A 26579-nucleotide genomic window follows, 5' to 3' on the forward strand; every position below is an offset into this window, starting at 1 on the left:
CCCTCTGTATCCCTCTCCACATTCAACAGTTCTCTATAACACTGTGCTCACCTTCCCCTTACCACTTCCTCTTCCAATAACATCTGTCCACCTGCATCTTTTACCTTTTCTTCTCTACTTACCTCCCATTCCTTTCTTAACTTCCATCCAAAACATCTTTTTATTACTTTCATTTTTTTTTTTTATACTCCTCCATATTATGCTCTCCTTTTTTTTCTACTTTATCTTTTGTGTTGTCTTTTTTTCTTTTTTTGTACCGCTCATATTTTTCTCTTATCCTACTTTGCAACCAGTCCCCGAATGTTCACTTTTCTTCTACTGCCTTTTTCACTTCATCGTCCCATCACTCACTACCCTTCCTTCTATTTCCTCCCATCCTTCTTATTCTACATACCATCTTTGCACACCTTGTCACTCCCTCCTTGAAACACCATTCCTCCTCTACTCCTACCTTGACTTTATCTACATTTCAAATATCCTCATCGATTCTTCATCTGTTTTATGAACTATTTTGTTTCCTATTTCTCTTTGATGTTCTCCTTTTCTTTCCACGCAAATGTTGCTTTTATCAAATTATGGTCCGAGCAATCATATATCTCTCCTCATCTGTCTTCATCTCTATAAACTTTTCATACATTATTTCATTCACCATCATAAAGTCTATAGCACTCTTGTTCTCTTCTCATTTAATCATTCTAATATCATTTTCCCATTTGCATTTACATTTTGATCTAATGTTTGCATATGCCCATTGAGGTCTCCTTGGATTAAACTCTCACCTCCATTCTGCTCTTCCACTTTACAGTATTCTCAATTGTTCTGTGTATTCTTTCATTTCTTTTTCTGTTTTCTTGTTTATTTCCTGTCATCATGTATGTTACAGTTATCTGCACAGGAATTTCACTGCTTTTTCCTATCAATTCTAGTACATCTCTGTATCTATTTTCTTCATCTATGTTTATACCCCTATTGTACACAATCAGCTAGATTCCTCCTTTTTTATCTTTGTGCTTTCTCATCTCTTGGTGTATTACTAGAGATTTATCCCGATTTAACTTTTCCTGTTTGTATTTATGTTAAGCACATAATGTCAAAATCATCTATTTTCTATTAGTCCTTGTTTTTCTTACCATTTCTCTTTTGTTAACCCATTCAACTCCGATGACAAGATGTCTTGTCATTTGGTCAAATAAAACAAAAAATCATAAAACACCAAAATGTTTGATCAAACACCAGAAAAATATGACGTCAGTCCTCCTCGCTTCGCTCGCAAGCGAGCGAAGCGAGGAGGACTGACGTCATATTTTTCTGGTGTTTGATCAAACATTTTGGTGTTTTATGATTTTTTGTTTTATTTGACCAAATGACAAGACATCTTGTCATCGGAGTTGAATGGGTTAAGCACATAATGTCAAAATCATCTATTTTCTATTAGTCCTTGTTTTTCTTACCATTTCTCTTTTGTTAATCCTTGTATATCTATCAATTTGAATTCTATATGTGTTACTGCACTTGTTGCTCACTGTTTGTTCTATCTTATCTGTTCATTCTACACACTTTGTTTTGTTCTGTTTACAACCAACTGAAATACACTTTGTCAAGAGAAAACTTTACTACATGATTTATGAAGTGGTATTTACCTAATTGTAGTATACAGGAAAGGAGGAATGCTTGCTGGGTCCATCTTGTACTCTCCAACTTTTTTCAAACCTAGCCTCAAATTCAAGTAAATTTCCAACTTGAACTATATCCTTGATTTTCAATTATCATATTTAGATTTTAATTCATATATTGTTTGAGCTTAGCCTATATCTCCTTCTATTTGGAAAACTGTATTTCTTCTCATCATTTAAACATGTGATCTTTCTTAATTTGTTCCATGTCCTCTTAATTCCCCCTCATCCTTAATCAATATATCTCTTCTGTCAATGCAATCCATCCCCTTTAGTGATCTTTCAAAGTTGGCAGACCCAATGCTTTTAGCCTATCCTTGTAAAGTTTATCTGCCAGGCTACAAACCAGTCTGGTTTCTGTATTTTGTATTTACCTAGTTGTATTATACGGGAAGGGAAGCTATGCTCGTGGTGACCCGTTTTTGTATCTCGCAAGATCAAGTTTGTTCTTAGATTGTTGTACTGTGTTTGCACACACTATTTCTTGATCCAATTTGTTCCATATATCTATCACTCTGTGTGGGAAGCTGTTCTTTTTCAGGTCTCTCCTGTAGTTGTCCTTTTTGAGTTTCATTGCATGTCCTCTTGTTTTCCTCTGTCCTGCTTTAATAAGTCCTCTCTATCAAGGCATTCTTTTCCTTTCATAATTCTGTAGATGGTTATTAGGTCCCCTCGCTCTCTTCTTTGTTCCAGTGTTGGCAATTCCAGTTCAGCCAGTCTTTGTTCATATGTCAGGTTTGCAAGTGTTGGGACCAACGTTGTCGTTGCTCTTTGTATTCTTTCTAATTTTCTTATATTCTTTTTTGTACTGGGTGACCATATCAGTGCTGCATATTCCAGTTTTGGCCTTATTAGTGTTTGTATTATTTTCTTGGTCATTTCCTTATCCAGGTATTTAAAGGCCACCTTTATTGATCTCAACCAATTGTATGTTTCTCTGACCATTTTATTTAAATGTTTATCTGGCGACATGTCGTTGGTGATGATTACTCCTAGGTCCCTTTCAGAATTTACTTTCTTTACTTCTTTTCCATCAATTTTATACTGTCCTGTTATTCTCTTCTTGCCTTTTCCAAATTCAATTATACTGCACTTCTTGATATTGAATTCTACCTCCCATCTCCTGCTCCACTCTGAGACTTTGTTCAGATCCCTCTGCAATGAGTCACAGTCTATTTCAGAATTTATTCTCTTTAATAATTTTGTGTCATCTACAAAGCAGTTCATGCAACTTTCAATGCCTTCGTCCATCTCATTTATATATATAGCAAACATTTTCGGAGCTAGTACTGACCCCTGTGGCATGCCACTACTCATTTCTTCCCATTTTGAATATTTGTATCTGAGCACCACTCTCATTTTTCTTCCATGTAGGAAGTCCTCCATCCAATTTAATAGTTTTCCATGTACGCCTCCTATTGTTTCCAGTTTATATAGTAAAAGGTCCAGGAATGCACAGTCTGCCCAGCCATCCCTTTCTTGCGATATATCTATCAGTCTTGAATAGAAACAAATTAAATTAGTGGTACATGATCTTTCTTGTCTGAATCCAAATTGCCTCGGGTTCAGTATGTTATTCTCCTCCAGATATTTTGTCCATCTATCTTTGATGATTCACAAATTTTGACTATTGTACTTGTAAGGGACACCAATCTATAATTTGTTGGGTATTCCTTATTCCCCCCTTTATATATCGGCACTATATTGGCATTTTTCCAGTCCCCTGGTAGTTTACCTTCTTTGAGAGAGCATTCTATTATTTTGTATATTTTCTTGTTAGTTCGTCTATACATTACTTCAGTATCCAGTTTGCAACTCTGTCTGGTCCATGTGACTTGTTAATATAGAGCTTTAGTATTTGATTCCTTATTTTACTCTGAGTAATGTTTATTTTCTTCAGTGGAGGAAATCTTACTTCAATTTTTTTCATCACAGTTTTGTAATTTTTTTCCCTCTTTGGTGAATACAGATTTGAAATGTTTGTTCATGATATCTGCCATTTCTATATCTTCTGTGTATTTTCTATTACCTTGATGTAATTTGTGCATTTCCTGTTCATTTCTTAGCTTGCTGTTTACATATCTATAAAATAGTTTGGGTTGATTTTTACATTTATCTATTATGTCCTTTCCATAATTTCTTTTTTCTTCTCTATGTAATTTTACATATTCATTTCTTAGTTTGGTTTATGTTTTCCATTTCTGTCTTTTATTCCTTCTTCCATCTTTTCCAGGCTTTATCTCTTCTGTATTTTGTCTCGCTGCACTTTTTATTATACCGGGATTTCAAATATATTTATTCTCTCAATTTTGCTTATATCTTTCACTCTGTGTGAGGACCATATTACTGATGCATATTGCAGTCTTAGATTGTTCAGGGTTTCAGTGAGTTTTTTCACCCTTTCTTCATCCCTATAGTGAAAAAACATTTCAATCTTCTGCAGTAGTCTGTACATCTCTCCCACAATCTTCTGGTATGTCTTTTATCAACACTCCCAAATCTTTCTATTTTGCTTTTGTAATGGGTTCTCTTCTCAAGGAATAGCTTATGGATGGTCTTTTGCGGCTATTGGCCCATTTCCAGTATTTCACATTTTTTGGTATTGAAATTAATTTTTCATTCTTGGCTCCATGCAAAAATATTCTCTAGATCTTTTTTTCTTTTTTTAAGTCTTCAGCCCTCCTCTTGTTTTCACTCTTCTCTTGATTTTTATATCATCAGCAAACAGGTTGGTATAACTTGTTGTGCATTCCATCATGTCATTAACATAGACAAAAAACATTATTGGTGCAAGCACTGAATCCTGTGGTACTCCACTCATTACTGCTCTCCATCTTAGCATTCTATCTTTTACTACTGTCCTCATGTATCTTCCCTGCAAAGATCTTTCATCTATTTGAGTAATTTGCCTCTCAGTCCTCCTATGTGCTCTAACGTTCACATAAGTCACCCATGAGGTACTTTATTCAAAACTTCCTCCAGGTCAGGATACACACAGTCCACCAACAGCAGCACATCAATTACTCTCAAGTAAAAGCTTAAAAGGTTTGACACACACGATCTTCAAGCTTTGAAGCCAAGCTTTTCCTGTTTCTTGTCATGGGTGACCACTCTTTCTGAATTTCATATTTGTGGGAACAATAATTAATTCACTACTGATTTGTTTTCTTCTTGTGGTCAGTATTAATCTAATCATCACCATTTGTGTAAATGTAATGGACATATTTGAATATGTCTATGTACATCTTGCATACTCTGACTACTAGTGTTTTCATATGTTTGGGTGCCTGTAACTGACAATAACCAAGCATCTTCAGATAGAGTGGTACAATATATTGACATATATTGGAATTAATCTAAACACTGCAAACTCTTGAATTGGGGAAGTTGACTATGGTCCCATGAATGCACACTCTATGTACACTAAATCACCACAGGAAGCTCCAAACAGTTCTAATGTCACACACATATTTTGTTGTATTTCAATTGCTGGGCAGTGAGTCTATATCATTATCACCTCCAGGAGTTAAGAAAGAGGCATGAGTAGAGAATGGTTGTGTATGGATGATGCTGTGATGCATGGAAGGGAGTGGGTGGGGGATGAGGTGGTTAGGGATTGGTTATGTGTGAATGATATTTTGACATAGCCTGAAGGGATTTCCCACCATTTCTTTTTCTGCATAAGGGGATGGAAAGGGGGTGGTTGCCGAATGAAGCAGCCTTGCTCTGGATGTGCCGCATTTTGCTGCCTTTCTTCTGACCCTGGGCAATGGGTGAGATGCAGGGATGACACATCAACCAGGAGGAGCCAAGAGAAGAGGGAGGGAAGGGTGGTGATTAGGAGTGGGATGGGTCTGGATAAGGTGGGTGGGAGTGGATTTATACCTTTTGACTTTGGCTACCTCCCTTGTAAGGGGGAAAAAGCCCTTGGTATATGTATTTGTATGTATACAACTATTTTTGGTCTTAATAATTGTGTTAAGATTTAGGACTTTCTATTTTGTGTTTACTTGTGAGGTGTGATTTTACTGTGCATCACAAGTCACACTACAAAAACTTCTGTGTGGATTACCATATGCCATTTCAAATCACTCAAGACCTTATTTCATACATAGATATACTAAAAGGCATTTTCCCTCTTATAAGGGGATGGCTTTATTATTGTAACTTTACAATAGTCTTCACTTTTGACAATTGTAGACAACTTCTATATAGGAGTTACATTCAATAATTTGTATGTAAACATTTTCTTGCAAGCTTTTAATCATTTACAATAAATGCTTAGTAAATTTTCTATAGTTTACTTTCATAGTTTTACTTTAGAAAAAAAGGGAATTAGCTAAAGAAAATAATAATAATAGTAAATGAAGAATTTTAGGTATAATAAAACTTGTCATTCATGGAACTCAAGCTACATTCACTGTACATATATATACTTGACCACTAAATGCATTCCTCACTGGCATATGCATTCAAAAAGGCATGTCAAGTGTCAGTTTATCTTTATTGATCTTCAGTTGCTTGTGATTCCATTCCCGTGATGGCACAAGTGTGGGTCATCACATGCCTCCTGAGATGGCATTTTTGTGAGAAAGCTGCAACACATAAATTGCACTGGAAAGGTCTTTCTCCTGTGTGGATCCTTACATGCTCTTCCAAGTGATAGTTTTGCGAGAAAGCTGCATTGCACTGATTACACTGGAAGGGCCTCTCTCCAGTGTGGGTCATCATATGTCTTGTTAAATGATGCCTTGATGAGAAAGACGCTTTACACAGGTTACAATGGAAAGGTTTCTCTTTAGTTGTTTGTGATTCCATTCCCGTGATGGCTACGCAAGTGTGGGTCATCACATGCTTCCTGAGATGGCATTTTTGTGAGAAAGCTGCAACACATAAATCGCACTGGAAAGGTTTTTCTCCTGTGTGGATCCTCACATGCTCTTCCAAGTGATACTTTCGTGAGAAAGCTGCATTGCACTGATTACACTGGAAGGGCCTCTCTCCAGTGTGGCTCTTCATATGTCTTGTTAAATGATGCCTTAATGAGAAAGATGCTTTACACAGGTTACAATGGAAAGGTTTCTCTCCTGTGTGGGTCGTCATATGGTTTTTTAGATTACTCTTTTTTGAGAAAGCTGCATTGCACAGGTCACAGTGAAAAGCTTTCTCTCCTGTATGGGTCATCATATGCTGCTTCAGAGTACTCTTATGTGAGAAGGCTGCACTGCACACATCACAGCTAAAAGGCTTCTCTCCTGTGTGGGTCATCATATGCTGCTTCAGATGAGAATGTTGTTTGAAAGCTGCATCACACAGATCGCAAAGAAAAGGTTTTTTTCCGGCATGTATAAACATATGCTGCTTCAGTCTGCTCTTTAGTGAGAAAGCAGTATTGCAAATCTCACAACCGAAAGGTTTTTCTCCTATGTGGGTCATCATGCCGCTTCAGATTACCTTTTAGTGAGAAAGATGCATTACACAGATTGCAATGGAAAGGCTTTGCTCCTGTGTGGGTCATGTGCTGCTTCAGACTATCCTTTAGTGAGAAAGCATATCTTACAGGTCAAATTGCAAATGTTTCTTGCAAGGATTATTGTATGTCATTTCATAAAAATTCTCAATGAGAAAATTCACTGTACAGGCAACTATTCTTTTCTTATGACACATAATCTAAAATTACTCCCATGGGAGAGCAGCATGTACCTCACAATTGGATTCATTTCTGTTTCATTCATTTCAATACCACAGTAAGGAATCTATGGGTTCCTCCTGTAGAACCTTGATGGTTATCTTTGCCCTGTCAAAGAAGCAAAATATGATTTAGTGGCACATATTTGTTAATTGCAAAACAATGACTATATTTACAGTATTACTTGTTAACTAAATAGAATTAATTAAAAAAGCATGAATCCTGCCTATAGGTGTAGCATGTTGAAATGATGCTTAGGGCAGGAGTCATATTGCTGCCCACTGATTGTTCAATCACTTAACTAATATCTATCACTTATTGATACTGTATTCTTATTGGTTACATACCAAGCAAAAAAGCAGAAGGTAAAGGGTTAAGCGGAGATCTCGTATCTATAATGTGTTAGAGGAATCAACCTGTATTGAAGAGCATAGCAATCAACAGTTCACAGTGATGAAGGTTGAATACAAAGTGGAGTGACCAGCTACAGATCACAAATTCAAGCAAAAGTCAAGCTCAAATGACTAAAGGTCGAACACAAAAAGAACTAGTCTCCCTGGCACCATCCAAAATACCCTCAGTTGATGCCCCAGGTGAACAGAGTGGTGTTTCCATACATAGCTTGGTGAGGAGCCACAAAGATGTGGGTAAAGCCAAATACAATATCACTGGTGAACCCTGTGTGGCACAAAGCATATGCGATGGCATGGGGAAGCCACTGGGTAAGCCAGTGGTGCAAAACAACAACAATAAACATAATGCATTCATTAAAACCTTCTCATCTCAGTCACCACTCTGACCACCATTGTTACCACTGTTCAATATTCCCCTTCTATAGTTTTGTATTTCGTCTCTCACTTTCTACTTTCTTTTCATCATTGTCTTTACAAAAGAAAGTCATTCACAAATTCTTCAGTATTTACAGTGAGACCTCTCATTAATGGACATTAATTATCTGCGTTTGCGGTGTTTTCGCTGTGTTTTAGGTCTTTTGGAGTGGTTTTTGGGTGGCATAATAGTGATTGCATGCACTAAACAGCAGCACCAAAAACATCAAAAACACCACAAACGCAGCTAATTTACATCCGTTAATGAGAGGTCTCACTGTACCTAGTTGTATTGTACGGGAAGGGAGCTATGCTCATGGTGACCCGTCTTTGTATCTCTCAGCATCAAGTTTTCTTTTTTTTTTTTAAATCTTGAATAGTGTTTACACATACTGTTTCTTTGTCTAATTTGTTCCAAGTATCTATCACTCTGTGTGGGAAGCTATTTTCTTTTTTTTTTAGATCTCTACTGTAATTATCTTTTTTTAGTTTCTTTTCGTGTCCTCTTGCTTTTCCATTGTCCCATTTCAATAAATTGTTCTCATCTAAGATATCCATTCTCTTCATAATTCTATAGTTAGTAGGTCTCCTCTTTCTCTTCTTTGTTCCAGAGTTGGTAATTCTAATTTGGACAGTCTTTGTTCATATGTCATTTTTGGAAAGAGTTGGTGCCAGTTTTGTTGTTGCTCTTTGTATTCTTTCTATTTTATTTTTTATTTATTTTTTATTCTTTTTGGTACTGGGTGTCCATAGTATTGCTGCATACTCGAGTTTTGGTCTTATTACTGTAGTTAATTTTTTTTTCTTATCATTTCCTCTTCCAAATAGGCAAATGCCACTTTTATTGACCTCAATAAATTGTAGGTTTCTCTGACTATTTTATCAATATGCTTATCCGGTGTCATGTCTTTGCTGATCATCACTCCAAGGTATTTTTCCGAGTCTACTTTTTTTACCTCTTCTTCACCAATTCTATCTCTCAATATTCTGTTTTTTTCTTTTTCCAAATTCCATTATACTACATTTCTTGATATTGAATTTCACTTCCCACTTTTGAGTCCATTTCCAGATCTTGTCCAAATCTTGTTGTAATGAGTTGCAATCCCCCTCCGTTTTTACTTTCTTTAGTATTTTTGCGTCATCTGCAAAGAAATTCATATAACACTCTACTCCTTCATCCATGTCATTTATGTATATGGCAAACATGATCAGGGCCAGTACTGATCCCTGCAGGACACCACTTATCATTTCTTCCCAATTTGAGAATTTATCTCTAATTACTACTCTCATATTCCTCCCAGTCAGGAAGTCTTTCATCCATTCCAATAATTTTCTGAAAGCTGGTGGGGCTGATCTGGACAAATTAATCATTTCTACATCAACATGTTGTAGCAGAATGCTGTCCAGGTACAACATGAGTCCAATTCCAAGACAAATGCACTCCTTTTTCCTACAGGGTCACTTGTACTTCCTTTGCTTTTCATCAGTGACCTGTGTTTGTCATGAAGTTTCACGAAGAGCTTCATGCAATTTTTTCTGGTCATCATCTTGATCCTAGGCATCTGCCAGAATAGGATGACAACTTCAACTGTTTCATAGGCGAGGTCTTGAACCATGGGTTTCCCTGTATTTTCTAGTAAACTTTGGAGATAAAGGAAGTACTGGAATGCTTGTCTGCTGGTGGGAAGCTGGGAACCACTGATGCAAGCTGAAGGGTATTCAACCAGGAAGGTTTCAGTGAGAGATCTGGTGGACAGCTGACCTGATGCTTGCTTGTGGACTGTAGGTGGAGGTTTTGAGACATCAAGTGTGTATCCTTGTACCTCCTTGCTTAATGCCATTGTGAAGTATCTTGTGGATAGTTTTCTGGATTTGGATAGAGTTTCTGTGCTGGCCTTGCTTTTGTACTATTCAGTATTGCCCAACATCATTGACAAGTTTCTGTAAATATGAGATATGAAATCAAATGCTGAAATTATGTATGGGTTTTGGTCTAAATTCACTTAAAATTCAAACATCCATACAAAAACTGTCTCCAGGTTAGCAAAAAAGTCAGGATTTTCAACAATTCCATATCTTTTAACCTCTTCACTCCGGGGCACATTGCACGTCTGGCAGCATTAGCTGCCCGACGTGCGATGTTGCGTCATAATAATCGCATTATAAAAAATGAAGTCAGTGCTCAATCGTTCGTTCTCTTTCACCCGTGTGTTTTGATAACCATAGAAAATATGATGAAGCCAGTTTAGAGAGAATGGAAATTACGTAGGTACGGCTACAATAAATATAATCAAGATGCCGACGTCGGCATCATCGAGTACCCACTTGCTCCTCATGCCGCCTACGTAGGCATCACCTTATGGAAGTGGTTAAAAGTCATGGAGAAAATTCATCAATTCTAACAGCTACTATATGTAGAGTGGATTCTGTTCTTTCATTTGGTACTTAATTTGTTGTTCTATATTGGATAGATAAAAAATACCACAAAATATGCTTAGAAATGACTCAAAATTGGCCCATTTGGTAGGATAGCAAAAATTTCAGCTTCCATGTGGCAATACTTCCATACATCCTAGATAAGAATGGATGTTTTTTTTTTTCTTTTTTATCAAAAAGCATGGGTAAAAGTATAGTAATGTATGAAAATATGAAAAAGTTGTTTTTGAACAGGGTCAATGTATTTACCTAGCTGTATCTTACAGGAAGGGAAGCTACACTGGTGGTGTCCCATCTCTGTATCTTGCCATATCTAATTTGCTCTTAAATTCTTGTATTGTTTTTGCACACACTATTGCTTTGTCTAGTATTTTCCATACATCCACCACTCTGGGGATAGCTGTTTTTTCAGGTTCTCTTTTATAATTGTTCTTTTTGAGTTTCCTTCTATGTCCTCTTGTGTTTCTCTTATCCCAATTTGGTAAGTCATCTCTATCAAGGATTTCTACACCTCTCATAATTCTGTAGATGGTCAACAAGTCACCTCTTTCTCTTCTTTGTTCTAGAGTCAGTAGTTGTTTTGACAATTTTTCTTCATATAACAGTTTTGATAGTGTTGGGGCCATCTTTGTAGTTGCTCTCTGGATTCTCTCAATCTTCCTTACATTCTTTTTTAGTACTGGGTGACCATAGTGTCGTTGTGTACTCTAATTTATGATCAATGTGACTAGTATTTTCTTTATTATTTCTTCATCCATGTAAAAGCCGCTTTTATTGATCTTAGCAAGTTATAGGTTTCACTGACAATTTTGTCTATATGTTTGTCAGGGGACATACCTTTTGTGATGATTACTCCCAGGTCTTTATCAGATCCCACTTCCTTTACTTCTCTGCACCAATATTATATTGTCCTGATATGCTTTTTTTTTTATACTTTTTTTTTTTTCCAAATTCCAATATGCTACATTTCTTAATTTTGAAGTCCACTTCCCACTTCTGACTTCATTCCCAAAGTCTGTTCAGATTTCTTTGCAGTGAATCACAGTCTGTTTCAGTACTCACTTTCTTTAAAAGTTTTGCAATATCTGCAAAGAAGCTCATGTAATATTCCACATCCTCATCCATGTCATTCACATAGATAGCAAACACTATTGGAACCAATACTGATCCTTGTGGAACTCCACTAATTACCTCTTCCCAATTAGAACTCTTACCTCTGAGCACTACCCTCATTTTTCTTCCATGCAGAAAGTCCTCCATATCAGTAGATTACCTTGTATTCCTCCTATGGTTTCCAGTTTTCTTAATATTTTTTTTGTGAGGGACTTTATCAAAAGCTTTTTGTAGATCTAAGAAAGGGCAATCAGCCCATCCATCCTTATCCTCCATTATATCTAGTAATCTTGAGTAAAAACAAATCAAAGTTGTGGTACATGATCTTCCCTGTCTAAATCTGAACTGTCTCGGATTTAGTATCTTGTTCTCCTTCAGATGTTTTATCCATCTACTTTTTATAACTTTTTCACAAATTTTGGCTACTGTGCTTGTAAGGGAAACCAGTCTGTAATTTGTTGGATCTTCCTTATTTTCTCCTTCATAAATTGGTATGATATAAGCATTTTTCCAGTCTCTATTCTTCACTGTTTTCTCTTCCAAATATATTTCTTTGCAATTGAAATCTTCCATAAGTTATTCACCTAGTTACATGCGTACATATATCAAAGGCTTTTTCCCCCTTACATGGGGGTAGCCTAAAAGAAAAAGGCACAGAAACCATTCCCACCCATCCCACTCCCCACACATTCCAATTGAAATCTCCCATAAGTTATTTACCTAGTTACATACATACATATATCACAGGCTTTTTCCCCCTTACATGGGGGTAGCCTAAAAGAAAAAGGCACAGAAACCATTCCCACCCATTCCACTCCCCACACATTCCACTCCCCTCACTCCCTCTCATCTTGGCACCTCCTGGATGACGGGTCATCGCTGCATGCTGTCCACTGCCCTGGGTCAGAAGCAGTGTTGCAAGACACAGCACACCACAGCAAGGCCGCTTCATAAATTCGGTGACCCCCCCTCTCTGTCTCCTCATGCAGAAAAGGAGAAGACAGGAAGAAATCCCTTTGGGCTGTGTCAAATTTTTTCTCATACATACTTCCTCACCACCCATCTCCCACCCACTCCCCCTCATGCATCACAGCATCATTCATACACAACCCTTCTCTATTCACCCCTATCTTCTGTCCTCCCCTGTCCTTCCTCCACAAACTTTCCTCTCTTTTGTAATGCCCCTTTCACCCCATCCATCCATCTCATCCTAGGACGCCCCCTCATATTCACTCCTTTCACCTCTGCCTTCCACACTTCTTTTACTAATCTTTCTTCACTCATTCTTTCCATGTGTCCAAACCATCCCAATACTCTTTCATCAACCCTATCTCCCAGTTCCCTTTCCATCCCTGTTCTCCTCCTCACCTCCTCATTTCTCACTTTATCTAGCCTTGTAACCCCTATCATACTTCTCAGACATTTCATCTCAAACACATTCAAACTCGTTCTCTCTTCCTCTCTTATCTTCCATGTTTCTGCCCCGTACATTGGTGTTGGCACAATCACTCCTTCATATAACCTCCTCTTAGCATCCATTGCCAGATGTCTATTTCTCATTACACTTTTTAATTCACTAAGGCTACTCGCTTCTCTCAATCTACATTCTACCTCCACCTCCACTCCTCCCTTTCCTGCCACATTCGCACCCAAGTATCTAAAACTATCCACTTCCTCCAGTCTCTCACCCTTAATGCTCATTTCCAGTCTGCTGTCACTCTCTCCCCTTGTACATCTCATCACCTTACTTTTGCCCACATTTATCTTCAGCTTCCTTTTTTCACACACCTTCTCAAACTCTGTCACTAACTTCCTCAATCCCTCCTCTGATCCTGCCACAAGCGCAGTGTCGTCAGCAAACAACAGCTGGCTTATTTCCCATTTTTCTCCATTTTCTTTAACCATCTCCAAACCCTGACCCACTACCCTTGCATTCACCTCTCACACCACCCCATCCATGTATAGATTGAATAGCCAGGGCGATATAACACATCCCTGATGAAGTCCTACCTTTACCTCAAACCATTCACTTTCTCCATTTCTAATCCTAACACAAGCTCTACTACTCTCATAAAAACTCTTGACTGCTCTTAACAGCTTTCCTTCTATCCCATATATCTGCAGTACCTCTCATAGATCCTTCCTGACTACCATGGCATAAGCCTTTTCCAGATCCATAAAAGCCCAAAAAACATCTTTACCCTTTCCTATAGCTTTCTCACATATCTGTCTTACCACAAAAATCTGATCTACACAACCCCTACCTGTCCTAAAACCACACTGTTCCTCACCAATTACTCCCTCTGTTCCTCTCCTAATCCTTTCAATCAAGACCCTCCCATAAGCCTTCCCAACTACACTCAACAAGCTTATCCCTCTGAAACTACTACACTCACACTTGTCCCCCTTTCCCTTGTAAAGCAGAACTATACAAGCACTCCTCCAGTCCTCTGGCACTCTACCCTCTCTTAAACAAACATTAAATACCCTCACCAGCCAGTCCACCATAACTGTACCTCCTTTCTTCAGACATTCTGCATGGCATCCATCCAACCCAGGTGCTTTACCTGCTCTCATCATCTTAACAGCTGCTTTCACTTCATCTTTCCATATTTCTCCTCCATTTTCCTCACTCATCACTCTCATTTTCTTAGTGTTTCCCACTACAACTACCTTTCCCTCCTTCACATTTAGCAACTCCATAAAATACTCTGCCCACCTTCCTCTCACTGCCTTCTCTTCCATTATCATCTCTCCATCTGCACCTTTTACCTTTTCTTCTCTACTTGATTTGCCTCCTCTTCCTCTCTTAATTTCTTTCCAAAACATCTTTTTATTACTTTCAAAATTTTCTGTCATACTCTTACCCCATTTCACATCTGCTCTCCTCTTTGCTTCCTTTATCTTATGCTTAACTTCCCTTCTCTTTACTTAGTACCTCTCATATGATTCCCTTGTCCTAATTTGTAGCCAATCTATGAATGCTTGCTTCTTCTCTACTACACCCTTCTTTGCTTCCTCATCCCACCACTCACTGCCCTTCCTTTTATTTCCTCCCACCCTCCTGGTTCCACACACCATCTTTGCACACCTTATGACTCCCTCCTTGAACCATCCCCATTCCTCCTCCACTCCTAGCTCTACTCTATCCTTCACTCCCTCCCACTCCTCTCTCAGCTTCTTATACTCATTCTCCTTTTCTTTCTCATTTAAGCAGTTCACTTTAAGTACCTCCCTACCTTCTGCCCTTTTCCTCTTTCTCCACCTATTCTCCACTCTCAATTTACCTTCCACCAGAAAATGATCTGATATTCCCCAACTCTCTCCCCTTAGAACATGTACATCCTTAACTCCCTACCATACTCCTGGTCACCACTATATAGTCCATTAACGCTCTATCTGCCACCCTTCCATCCACCACACCTCTCCCATGTGTACTTATGCTTGACTTTCTTCCAAAACACTGTATTTGCTATCATCAACTCTCTTTCAAGACACATCTCCACCATCAATTCTCCACTACAATTTTTACCTGGAACTCCATACTTCCCAATCACTCCGTCTATTGGTTCATTTCCTACCCTAGCATTAAAGTCTCCCAATACAACTACATTGACATTTCTCCCTAATCCTTCTATGCACTCATTTGTATCTACCCAAAGAGCCTCCTTTTACCCTATGCTCTTCTCACTACCAGGCCCATATGCACTTACATAAACCCACATCTCCCTTCCCAGCTTCACCTTCATCCACATCAACCTTGATGAAACCTCCTTCCACTCCACTACATGCTTACTTATCTCTTCACATACTAGTATAGCCACCCGTTTTCTCCCTCGTCCCCTCTTCACTCCTGAGTACCTCCCAGCTACACTTCCAAACTCACACTCGCCCTTCCCTTTCATTTTAGTTTCACTCAAAGCCAGCACATCCATCTTTCTTTTGCAAACATACTGCATATCTCTTCCCTTTTACTCTCATCTGTGCCACATCCATGCACATTGAAAGACCCAAACCTTAGGGTACTGTTTGGAAAATTCCCAGACCCTCTTATGCCTTTATTTTTTTTTAGGAATGTCCCCTTTGGGGCTCCAGGTTGCTGTACTCCTAATCCCATCCCCCATCCCGTTTTTTATCGCCTCTTACGACTCAAGTGGAAAGACTTGGTGGTAGCATTCTCTTCCCCCACCACAGGGGAGGTGAAAAAAGGAAATGAATATTCAGAGAAAAGGTATAGGACAGTAACAAGGGGTTGGGGGACAGCATAATGGAGGGACAGTCGTTGTATAAAAGTGTCATCATTTCTCTATGAACAGATATTTCCTCTATCACAGACAAAATGATGTGTGGCTCTGGTCCATAGGGACACCCCATATAGACCCTAAAGTATCAACTGCATGCTACTCTGCCACAATAACATGCAGCCAATACCCCAGGCGGGAAGGGAGCTATGCTCTTTGTGACCTGTCTCTGTATCTTTCAGCATCAAGTTTTTTCTTAAAATCTTGAATAGTATCTGCACACACTGTTTCTTTATCTAAGTTATTCCAGATATCCAGCACTCTGTGTGAGAAGCAATTTATTTTTCAGATCTCTTCTATAGTTATCTCAGTCTTGTCCTTATTAATTTTCAATCTCTTTGAGGTCATCCAACTTTTCACTTCACTCATTATTTCATTCAATTTAATTTCAGCTTCAACAATACTTGTCAATGTTAGATAAAACTGTGTGTCATCAGCATAAAGCTTAAAGTCAATTTCATGATTTCTTAGTATCTGTGCTAGGCCGATTGTGTAAATACAAAAAAGAATTGGACCTAATACACTACCCTCTATGCATTCTTATTTCCAAAAAGGTACCACCAATTTGCACTCAGTAAGTTCTATTTGTAAGATAACCTCCAGGTATTCCAAAGCTTCATTAACTATCCCAATATTATGACAATCTTGTATTAGTAGATTATGTTCAACAGTGTCGAAAGCTGCAGCACTTAGATCTAACAAAATTAAGATGCTATATTTACCAACATATTATTTACCACACCACATAAGGCTGTTTCAGTTGAGTATAGTCTTCTATATGCTGACTGATTGTCAGGAAAAATATTGATGGCCAACAATGGTTCCATTAACTGTTCAAGGATCACTTTCCCAAACACTTTTGATAAAAATGTTAGGTTAGATACAGATCTATATGAAGTCAAAGAATGTGGATCTTTATTGGCTTTAACTATTGCCTTCACTATGGCACATTTTTCACTATCAGGAAAAACCCTAGCTGCTTCAGTTAGTGATATGGCAAGTGATTGTCTTACCGTGTTCAGCGCCAAAGAGGAATTGAAGCCTTGGAGGATGCTGTTAAGTGCCATAAAGAGGAGAATCGAGTTCTCGGCTCGAAGGCCCAAAATATGGAAGACAAAATTAGTGATGAGCATGGATGGAATACAGTGAAAAATAAGATGCGGAATAGTGGAAAAAAGTCCTCACTAGCCCCACTGAAATGCAAGAACTCGTTTCAAATACTAGCGAATCTGCAGGAAGAAGAAACTAATGAAATCCAAGAGAAGAAGGGAAGGGCAGACGCTGGATCCCTGCCCACAGGTAAGATTTTGGTTGTAGGAGACAGTCAAGTGAGGTACTTAGACAGGGCTTTCTGCGATAAAGATAGGAAACATGGGACGCAGGTGTGTTTCCCCGGCGCGGGCATAGGAGATATTAGAGATAGGATTCAAGAGTGTCTAGTAGGGTAAGGTAAGGACCCAGTAGTTTGCTTAAGTGTCGGGAGAAATGATATAGGTAAGTTAGGGATTGAGGAATTGTTTGCGTGGTTCCAGGATGCGCTATACAAGATTAGAAATAGGGTGTTCCTGTTGTATGTGGAATCCTTCCAAGGCATAGAGTTGGAGGCATGTGGCATTCCAGGGCTATTGCTATGAATTGCAAGCTGGCAAAACATTGTAAGGCCAATGGATGGGCATTTGTCAACAACTGGGACAGCTTTTATGGCAAGAATCACCTATACACAAGGGACGGGGTGCACTTGTTGCCCACACGATTTCAGCTCCTTGCTGAATCCCTTGAGCGAGAAGTAGGGATCCTACAGGGTTTTTCCTGTAGATTACGTGGGAGTAGGGGGGGGAAGTATCGGAATATAGCTTAGGCAACAGAAGCAACTTAGAGAGGGACTGTGAAAAGAATCACCAAAGCAGGTGGAGGGAAGATAAACTTAAAGTTTACTATACAAATAGCAGGAGCATAATTAACAAAATTGATTTGCTGCGAGGTAAAGCATGCGTAGAAAATTTCTATATTATAGCTATTACTGAATCCTGGATCAACATGGCTGATAAACATTTCCTTCCAGAAATCGAAATAGAAGGATATAAGTTTTTTCACAAGGATAAGGTTGGCAGGAATGGGGGAGGTGTAGCACTTTTCGTTAAAAATACATTAAACTGTATTATCAACAATACGATTAAGGAAGAGGACTGTATGGAATCTATTTGGGTAGAGATTATAGGCAAGAATAAGAAAGTTATTATTGGCGTCTTGTATAGACCTCCTAACCTCAGCATTGAGCAGACTGATCCCCTGATTCATGAAATTCACAGAGCGTCCCGGTACAAAAATGTGATCATGAGAGATTTTAATTATAGAAACATTGACTGGGAAACTTTAATAGGAGATCATGAAGCGAAGAAATTCCTAGATGTGGTGCAAGAAAATTTCCTAAAACAAGTGATTACTGATCCTACAAGGGGACAAAATACCCTGGACTTGATTTTAACAAATAATGAGCACAAAATTAGCAGTGTAATAGTGGGAGATAGTCTAGGGTCTAGCGATCATCAAGAAATAAGATTTAATGTTATTTGGGAAAAATTAAAAAGTACGAATAACATTCAAGTACCAGACTTCAGAAAAGCAAGCTTTGACAATATAAAACTTATTTGAAATTGAATATATGTCATGCAGACGTTTTGAACAGTGTTGGGTCTCAGTGCGGGGCTGGGAGTCAGGTCAAGACTAAGAGTCGGGTCACAGAGGGTAATATGCATACCTTAGGTCAGGTCATTTGGGGGCGAGGGCCCAACAGTCAGGTCAGCAGTTTGGAAGAAATGTATAGCAATCTAACTGATCTAATTATTAATGCACAAAACACATTTATTCCCCTAAAGTCAATACGGAAGAATAGTAATACTCCCAAATGGATGACGGACTGAAACATGAGATCGGGATGAAAAGAGGACTTTACGTAAAAATAAAAAACGGAGAATCACACCTTAGATCAAGATATAACGAAATGGCAAAGCTGGTTAAAACAAATACACGTACAGCGAAATGTAATTATGAAATCAAGGTTGCCAGTCAAGCAAAATTCAATCCAAAGGGTTTCTTTCACCTCTATAAAACAAAAAATAAAGAATACGACCAATTAAAAATGATGAAAATGTCATGATAGAATCAGAGGAAAAAATGAGTGAGGAGTTTAACAATTATTTTCTATCGGTGTTTACTAATGAAAGGTTAGATAAAGTACCTGACTGCGATCCGATTTACAGAGGGGATGAAGAAAGTAGTCTATCTAATATCAGCATTAGTAAAGATAAAGTAGTCAAGCAGATTGAAAGACTTAAAGCTACAAAATCTCCGGGTCCAGACGAAATTTTTCCAAGAATGCTTAAAGAGTGTAAATTTGAAATCTGCGACCAGTTAACTGAAATGTTCAATAAATCGTTAGACACTGGTTTTGTTCCAACTGCTTGAAGGCAGGCAAACGTTGTTCCTGTTTTTAAGAAGGGAGATAGATCATCTATATGCAAATACAGGCTAATCAGTTTGACATCGGTTATAGGAAAAATGCTTGAATCGATAATAGTAAATAGACTCAGAGAACACATTGAAGGGCAAAATTTAATTCGTGATTCACAGCATGGTTTCTCCAAGGATAAGTCATGTGTGAATAATCTATCCTTTTACACTAAGGTATATAAGGCATCAGATAACAATGAAAATTATGATGTTATTTACCTTGACTTTAGCAAAGCGTTTGACAAGGTGCCACACCAAAGACTACTAGATAAAATCAAAGCCCATGGCATAGGAGGAAAAGTGTTAGAATAGATTAGAGCTTGGATTAGTAACAAAACAGCGGGTCACCATAAATGAAATAAAATCTAGGTGGGGCAATGTTACTAGTTGGGTCCCCCAGGGCTCGGTTTTGGGTCCCTTGTTGTTCATTATGTATATAAACAACTTAGACAATGGGATGAATAGTGATGTTAGTAAGTTTGCGGACGACACTAAAATAGGATGCCTAATTAGGTCAGGAGACGACACAGAGATTCTGCAGGATGATCTTATAAATTGTTAACATGGTCGGTGAAATGGCAAATGAACTTCAATATCTCTAAGTGTAGCATGTTAAACATAGGGCTACACAGCCCCGAAAATATATACAGCTTAGATAACACATTTTTAGAAAAATCTGAGTGCAAGAGGGACTTGGGAGTTCTGGTGAGTCTGGACCTTAAAACCAGGAAGTAGTGCATTAGCACCACAAATAAAGCCAACAGAGCATTAGGTTTCATTGCTAGGACGGTAATGAATAGAAGTGCAGAGGTAATTATTAAACTCTATCTAGCGATAGACCCATCCTTGACTATGCGGTCCAGTTTTGGTCTCCGTCCTACAGAATGGACATAAATTCACTAGAATCAGTACAGAGAAGAATGACCAAAATGGTACATGGACTCAGAAATTTGCCTTACGAAGAAAGGCTTAGGCACCTAAACTTACACTCTCTGGAAAGACGCAGAGTGCGGGGTGATCTAATAGAAGTGTTCAAGTGGATCAAAGGCTATAACAAAGGTGATGCAAACAAGGTCATCATAATAAAACAACAGGGCAGGACTCACAGTAATGGGTATAAACTGGACAAATTTAGATTTAAGAAGGAAATAGGCAAGAACTGGTTTACAAATAGGGTGGTCGAAGAATGGAATAAACTTAGCAACCATGTAGTAAGTGCTGAAACTATCAGTTGTTTTAAAAAATTATTAGACAACTTTATGGATGGGGATGACAGGTGGTGATGGATACAGAGCTGCCTAGTGTAGGCCTTATGGTCTCTTGCAGTCTCCTTTATTCTTATGTTCTTATGTCACTACCCATGCCAGTTTATCAAGATTCCCTCCAGTGAAAATTTTCCTGAACAGAATCGGATCGTTATCACAGAACATTGGATTTGCTTTAAGTATGATAGATTTGATCTTTGGTATGTCTTTTTGCTGAAAACATTCTAATCTCTCTTGATCGTCTGGTACAATTATAGGTATTCTGTAGTCATAGTCATTGGTAGAAACCTCTTATTACATTCTCAATTTCCTCTTCAAAGAAGTTCAGAAACATATGGGCCAGTACTTCATCAGAATATCATTCCAGCAGCTTTTTCTGTTTATTGTTGCCAGTTAAAATGCTTAATATATTACAAAGCAATTTAATATCAGATCCGGTTTCTCTGATTTACCTCTATAGTATTAACATTTTCGTTGAACAATAACTCTTTTTTCATGCTGTTTTGCTTCAATGTAGGCTAGTCTAGTTTCATTCGTCTGATCTCTATGCCATTTTCTCTCCTTTTTCTTTTTTCTTGTTTTGCTGCTTTAGTAACCCCATTAAACCATGGTGAATCGTCTTTAATGATTATTTCTTGTTCAACTATAGGGCATTGAGAGTCATATATTTGTTTTATTGTGCTATTAAAAAGGTTTAGTCAAACAAACTGCACAATTTGTATATAACTTTTCATGGACGCAAGTTTGTAGTTTTTTCTTGGTGAGAATATCAATTAGAGTAATAGTTAAGGCCTTAGGGTTTAGATTAGTCAATAGTCTGAACATTATTTTCTTCTTTTGTTTTAAGTCTCTACTCAATGGAAGATTAAATTGCACAAGTTTATGAACAGGCAATACATCAACCTCTATCAACTTCACCAACCTCTATCTCCATAACCAAGTCTCTATCCAAAGCACAGAAAACAAAGTCTAGAGCAGTGGTCCCCAAACTTTTTTCTGTCATTTTCCCCTGCACCCAGTTAAACCATCCAGATTTCCCCCCTTCATGTGTATGAGGGAAAGAGTAGTTAAAACACACTGTGACCATTTACTAATTTATCATTCAAATGTACAAATATACTGATAAACAGGCATTCTCTCTCTCTCTCTCTCTCTGTCTCTCTCTCTCTCTCAGACATAAGAAAATCCATTTGAGATTTTTTTTATTTAGTAGGTAGTGTAATTATTTCCCCCCTGGTAGCTTCAAATTTCCCCCCAGGGGGAAATTTCCCCCAGTTTGGGAACCACTGGTCTAGAGTATGTCCACTTATTGAGGTCATACCATTAACTTTATTAGTTAAGTTAAAGGAAGACATCATCTCCAAAAACGTGACTGTTGATGGAATGTTAATATCGTCAACCCAGATATTTAAGTCTCCACAAATAACAATTTCTGTACTGATCATATCAACTGTCTCTAAAAACTGGCATAAATCATTAATAAATAGGTTAACATTGGTCTGCGGTGGTCTATATACAACAACAAAAGAACACGTTTTTGCTCCTATCTCACATGTCACGTAACTCCTCCACCTCTTCTTATATCCCTAGGAACATGAACAAAGTTATAAGAGTCAGGGGTCATTTCTTTTATTTTCACATTTTCACCAACACTTAACCAAGTTTCAGTTAGCACTATTATATATCAAGGTCATTATCCTTCAATAAGTTATATATTAAAAATGTTTTGTTGCCAACTGATTGTACGTTTAACAATCCACATTCAACACTACTATTCAGTCTAACAACAGCCATGATCCGTTAAATTATGTATCCTACTTATTTCAGATTGATAGACAGGGCAGTTAGAGTCATTAACACTATGACATATTTAATTTTTCTTGTATCTGACACAGTTAATGCATTTCTTAATGGTAGCTGTGTAGTCTTTGGATGCATGATTACCCGCACATCAACTCTGATGACAAGACTCTTGTCATTTGGTCAAATAACAAGAATCTTGTCATCGGAGTTAAATGGGTTAAAGCAAATTGAAATCATCATTATCATTCTTAGCCTGACATTTATCAATCTTATGGTTGAGCCTTTGGCAATAGTAGCAAACCATTGGGCGATACCTATCTCGAACAATAAGTCTCCCCCATCCCAGGAACACTTTATCGCCATTTTTCTTAATAAGTGCTCTTAATTCTGGGTTGCATCTCAATATGTAATGCACTGTATTATTGGCTGCAGGTTTATCAAGTAGATATTCTATTTCTTTCCTTACATTGTCAATGGAATTTAGACAGACATTTCTCTCTATTAGTGTATCAATGATATGATCCTTTTCTTCCTCTTTATAGACATTGCAAATCATTATTGTTGGTTTCATTCTTTTAATGTACTTTATAGATACTTTGTTGACAACTCCTAATTGCTTTTCCGCTTCTATAAGTGTTGTTTTATCCTCACAATTTAAAACAATGTCTCCACAACCTGTAAAACAAGTCAGTGATTTGCACACCGTGCTCCGACCACATCCTTTTTCATTTCACTGTTTTTTTTTCCTATTTTCTTTTGCACTAACCACAAGCAAGTTTTTTTTGTCGCCTTATCTCATTACTTGATAACACTTGGCTCCATAATGGTGCTGAAGCCATGCCTACAGTAGTTTGGAGGTCAGCCGAGCCGGCTGCATGGTCGGTCAGTTCAACAACCAGGCCGTCTCCTACTCCTCCCACCACCTCTCTCTTTACATCTACAACAACATTCTGCACATCTTTAAACTCCTTTACATCATCTACCACCGTAACTACCTCTTTCTTCACGTCTTCAACTACTGTCTCAATTTCAGACTTGATCACAGTTTTCATATCACCTTTCAACGATTGCGAGCTATTTGACAACTGTGCCTTTATTTCATCCAACTTATTCATAATTAAATTGCCTGGGACAATACTTTCAAAATATGCATCACATGCCTAGTTTATACTCATAACATTGTCTGGATTGACATCTTTCAAACATACACACTTCAAATGAGCCCATCTTATTTTTTTTGTAGAACATTTAGGGCAACCAATCCATTCCTGTTCTTTCCCCTTTGATTCATTGCACTTATAACATATGCTACTAGCACTTGCGGACACCGGGGATAGCGACATGACGGGTTGAGGGGAGTGACAAGCGAGCGTCCACCTCTTACGGCTGCAAACAATCTCCACCCTTTACTGTCATTTCTTCCCAACAATTTTTTTTTAGTCGAAATCACCCATAATTACTGTATTTCCTTTCTTTCAGTATATCAGTCAGTTCATACTTAGTATCTTCCAACAATTTGGAATGATTGTGTTCTGTCCAGGACTGTGTTTTGGGGGGTACATACACTACTACAAATTTTCTACAGCAAGTTTGTGAACTTTAGTCTTTACATTCAAACTTAGGAATATATCCTCCATTAAATATCAAATCCATAATATTTCATAGTGAATTGCAAAACTCTTGTTTTGCATCAGTGTGGTAGCCCAAGCCACTATACTTCGTAACCAACCAAGATCTTGTGAGAAAACAAAAACAAAAAACAAAAAAAAAAACATGCAGGGACCCTCAAGCTAAAAAGTAAATAAATAAATAGATAAATAGAAATAAAATAAAATAAAAAGATAAATAAACAAAATGTATATTCTATTGGATAACTATGGGGCAAAGCCAGGAGGGGACAAATCTGGATAGAGGAAGGAGATGGGCGGAGGGAATGGACAAAAAGAAAATGTTTGCTTGGTATGACAGGAGTTATATATCACCTTCCTCTCGCACTTTTTTATGGAGTATCACTCGAGCATCAATACTGTGTCAAGTCAGAGATCTGAGTGAGTACTATATATGAATGCTCATGAGAGAACTACAGATATCAGTGAATTTGAAAGCTTTCTGGAATCTTTTGTCATACAAGACCTCCACAGTACATTTCCTTGAATACTCTACACTTATCCTACACTGATTCAACCACAACTTCCAGAACTAGCATCATTATACCGTGTCACAAGTACTATATATTGTTAATCTTCCTACCAAAACAGAAACAATAAAACACTAGGTTAGGTTACAATAGGTTTTATAAAACAATGTGTAATAAACTCCAACAGTTACTCAAATTGCCAAACATGCTGCTATTCTGAAACTTGATCATATCATACTATGTTCTAAGATTTTAGGAGTCATTTCTTTTGTCAGACTTGGTTTTCACTGTAATGTAACTAAAAACCAAACATTAATTTGCCCCCCCCCTACAGTAATGAGTTACGGAATCTTTCTCTTGTTTTAATCCTAACCCTTTGGCCTTATCAATTACCCACAACATTATTAACAGTTAATCCAAAAAGTCTTACAATTGACACAATTATGTTGAAATTGACTCTCGGGGCAAATAATACTGTTTCTGGTTGGTGAGTACCTTCAAGTAACACATTTACTCCTGGATGTCTTCCTACTGTGCTTACCTTTGTCTTTGACGAATTCTGCCGTTTGTTAGCAGAGCTGAGATGGGCCACCGCTTATAATGTCAAGGATACTTGCAACCCTTAAAATATTATTCACGGGATTTTAGATTTACATTGTTTACACCCATTTATAAATAAATATCCAACGACTAGAGAAAACTTTACCTCGTGATTTGTAAAGGGGTGACTACTCTTTCTGAATTCCGTGGTCTTGGTAACAACAATTAATTCACTACTGATTTATTTTCTTCTTAAGGCCAGTATTTTTCCAATCGTCACCGTTTGTGTAAATTTAATACACATGTTTAAATATGTTTGAGTGTTTCACTTGCCAATTTGATTTTTGGTAGTTAATGAAAGTTCTCTTGGGATTGCATTGCCAATTTTATAGGTGCTGGAGCTCTGAATGGTTTGATAAAAACCTGAAATTCCGATAATGTCTCTATATAGTGGTGAAAAAACCCCGAGATATGATTGTTTAGATGAATAAAAAGGTTATAGGATGAATAGGAAGAAAAGTGTTAGAATGGATTAGAGTTTGGATCAGTAACAAAACAGCGGGTCACCATAAATGGAGTAAAACCTAGGTGGGGCAATGTTACTAGTGGGGTTCCCTAGGGCTCGGTTTCGGGTCCCTTGTTGTTCATTATGCACATCAACAACTTAGACGATGGGATAAATAGTGATGTTAGTAAGTTCGCGGACGACACTAAAATAGGACGCCTAATCAGTTCAGGAGACGATGCCCAGATTCTGCAGGATGATCTTAACAAATTTTTCACATGGTCGGTGAAATAGAAAATGAACTTAAATATCTCTAAGTGTAGCGTATTAAATGTAGGGCTACACAGCCCCGAAAATAGATACAGCTTAGATAATACGCTTTTAGAGAAAACTGAGTGCAAGAGAGACTTGGGAGTTCTAGTGAGTCTAGACCTTAAAACCAGGAAATAGTGAATTAGCGCCAGAAATAAAGCTAACAGAACATTAGGTTTCATTGCTAGGACAGTAACGAATAGAAGTGCAGAGGTAATTATCAAACTCTATCTAGCGATAGTTAGACCCATCCTTGACTATGCGGTACAGTTTTGGTCTCCGTCCTACAGAATGGACATAAATTCACTAGAATCAGTACAGAGAAAAATGACCAAAATGATACATAGACTCAGAAAATTGCTTTAAGAAGAGAGGCTAGGCACCTTAACTTACACTTTCTGGAAAGACGCAGTGTGTGGGATGATCTAATACAGATGTTCAAGTGGATCAAAGGCTTTAACAAGTGTG

At 37.9% G+C, this 26579-nt stretch overlaps 1 protein-coding gene across 1 annotated transcript; it reads right to left on the reverse strand.

Annotated features, from left to right (window-relative positions):
* Nucleotides 1-1371: 1371 nt before the first annotated feature.
* LOC143031968 (uncharacterized) lies at nucleotides 1372-25415 on the reverse strand. The gene is made up of 2 exons (XM_076196370.1): nucleotides 25296-25415; nucleotides 1372-7470 (listed from the first exon to the last, which is right to left on the reverse strand). Exon 2 carries the CDS (start codon nucleotides 7110-7112, stop codon nucleotides 6177-6179), a length of 936 nt encoding a protein of 311 aa, XP_076052485.1. The 5' UTR covers nucleotides 7113-7470; nucleotides 25296-25415; the 3' UTR covers nucleotides 1372-6176.
* Between the last annotated feature and the right edge of the window lie 1164 nt (nucleotides 25416-26579).

The sequence above is a fragment of the Oratosquilla oratoria genome, chromosome 12 (assembly GCF_046742065.1).
Source record: "Oratosquilla oratoria isolate Oo_2021 chromosome 12, ASM4674206v1, whole genome shotgun sequence".
NCBI classification, from domain to species: Eukaryota; Metazoa; Arthropoda; class Malacostraca; order Stomatopoda; family Squillidae; genus Oratosquilla; species Oratosquilla oratoria.

Excerpts from the sequence above, each read along its gene's own strand:
- LOC143031968 (XM_076196370.1), bottom strand. The coding sequence starts at position 7,112 with ATGATGACCCACATAGGAGAAAAACCTTTCGGTTGTGAGATTTGCAAT.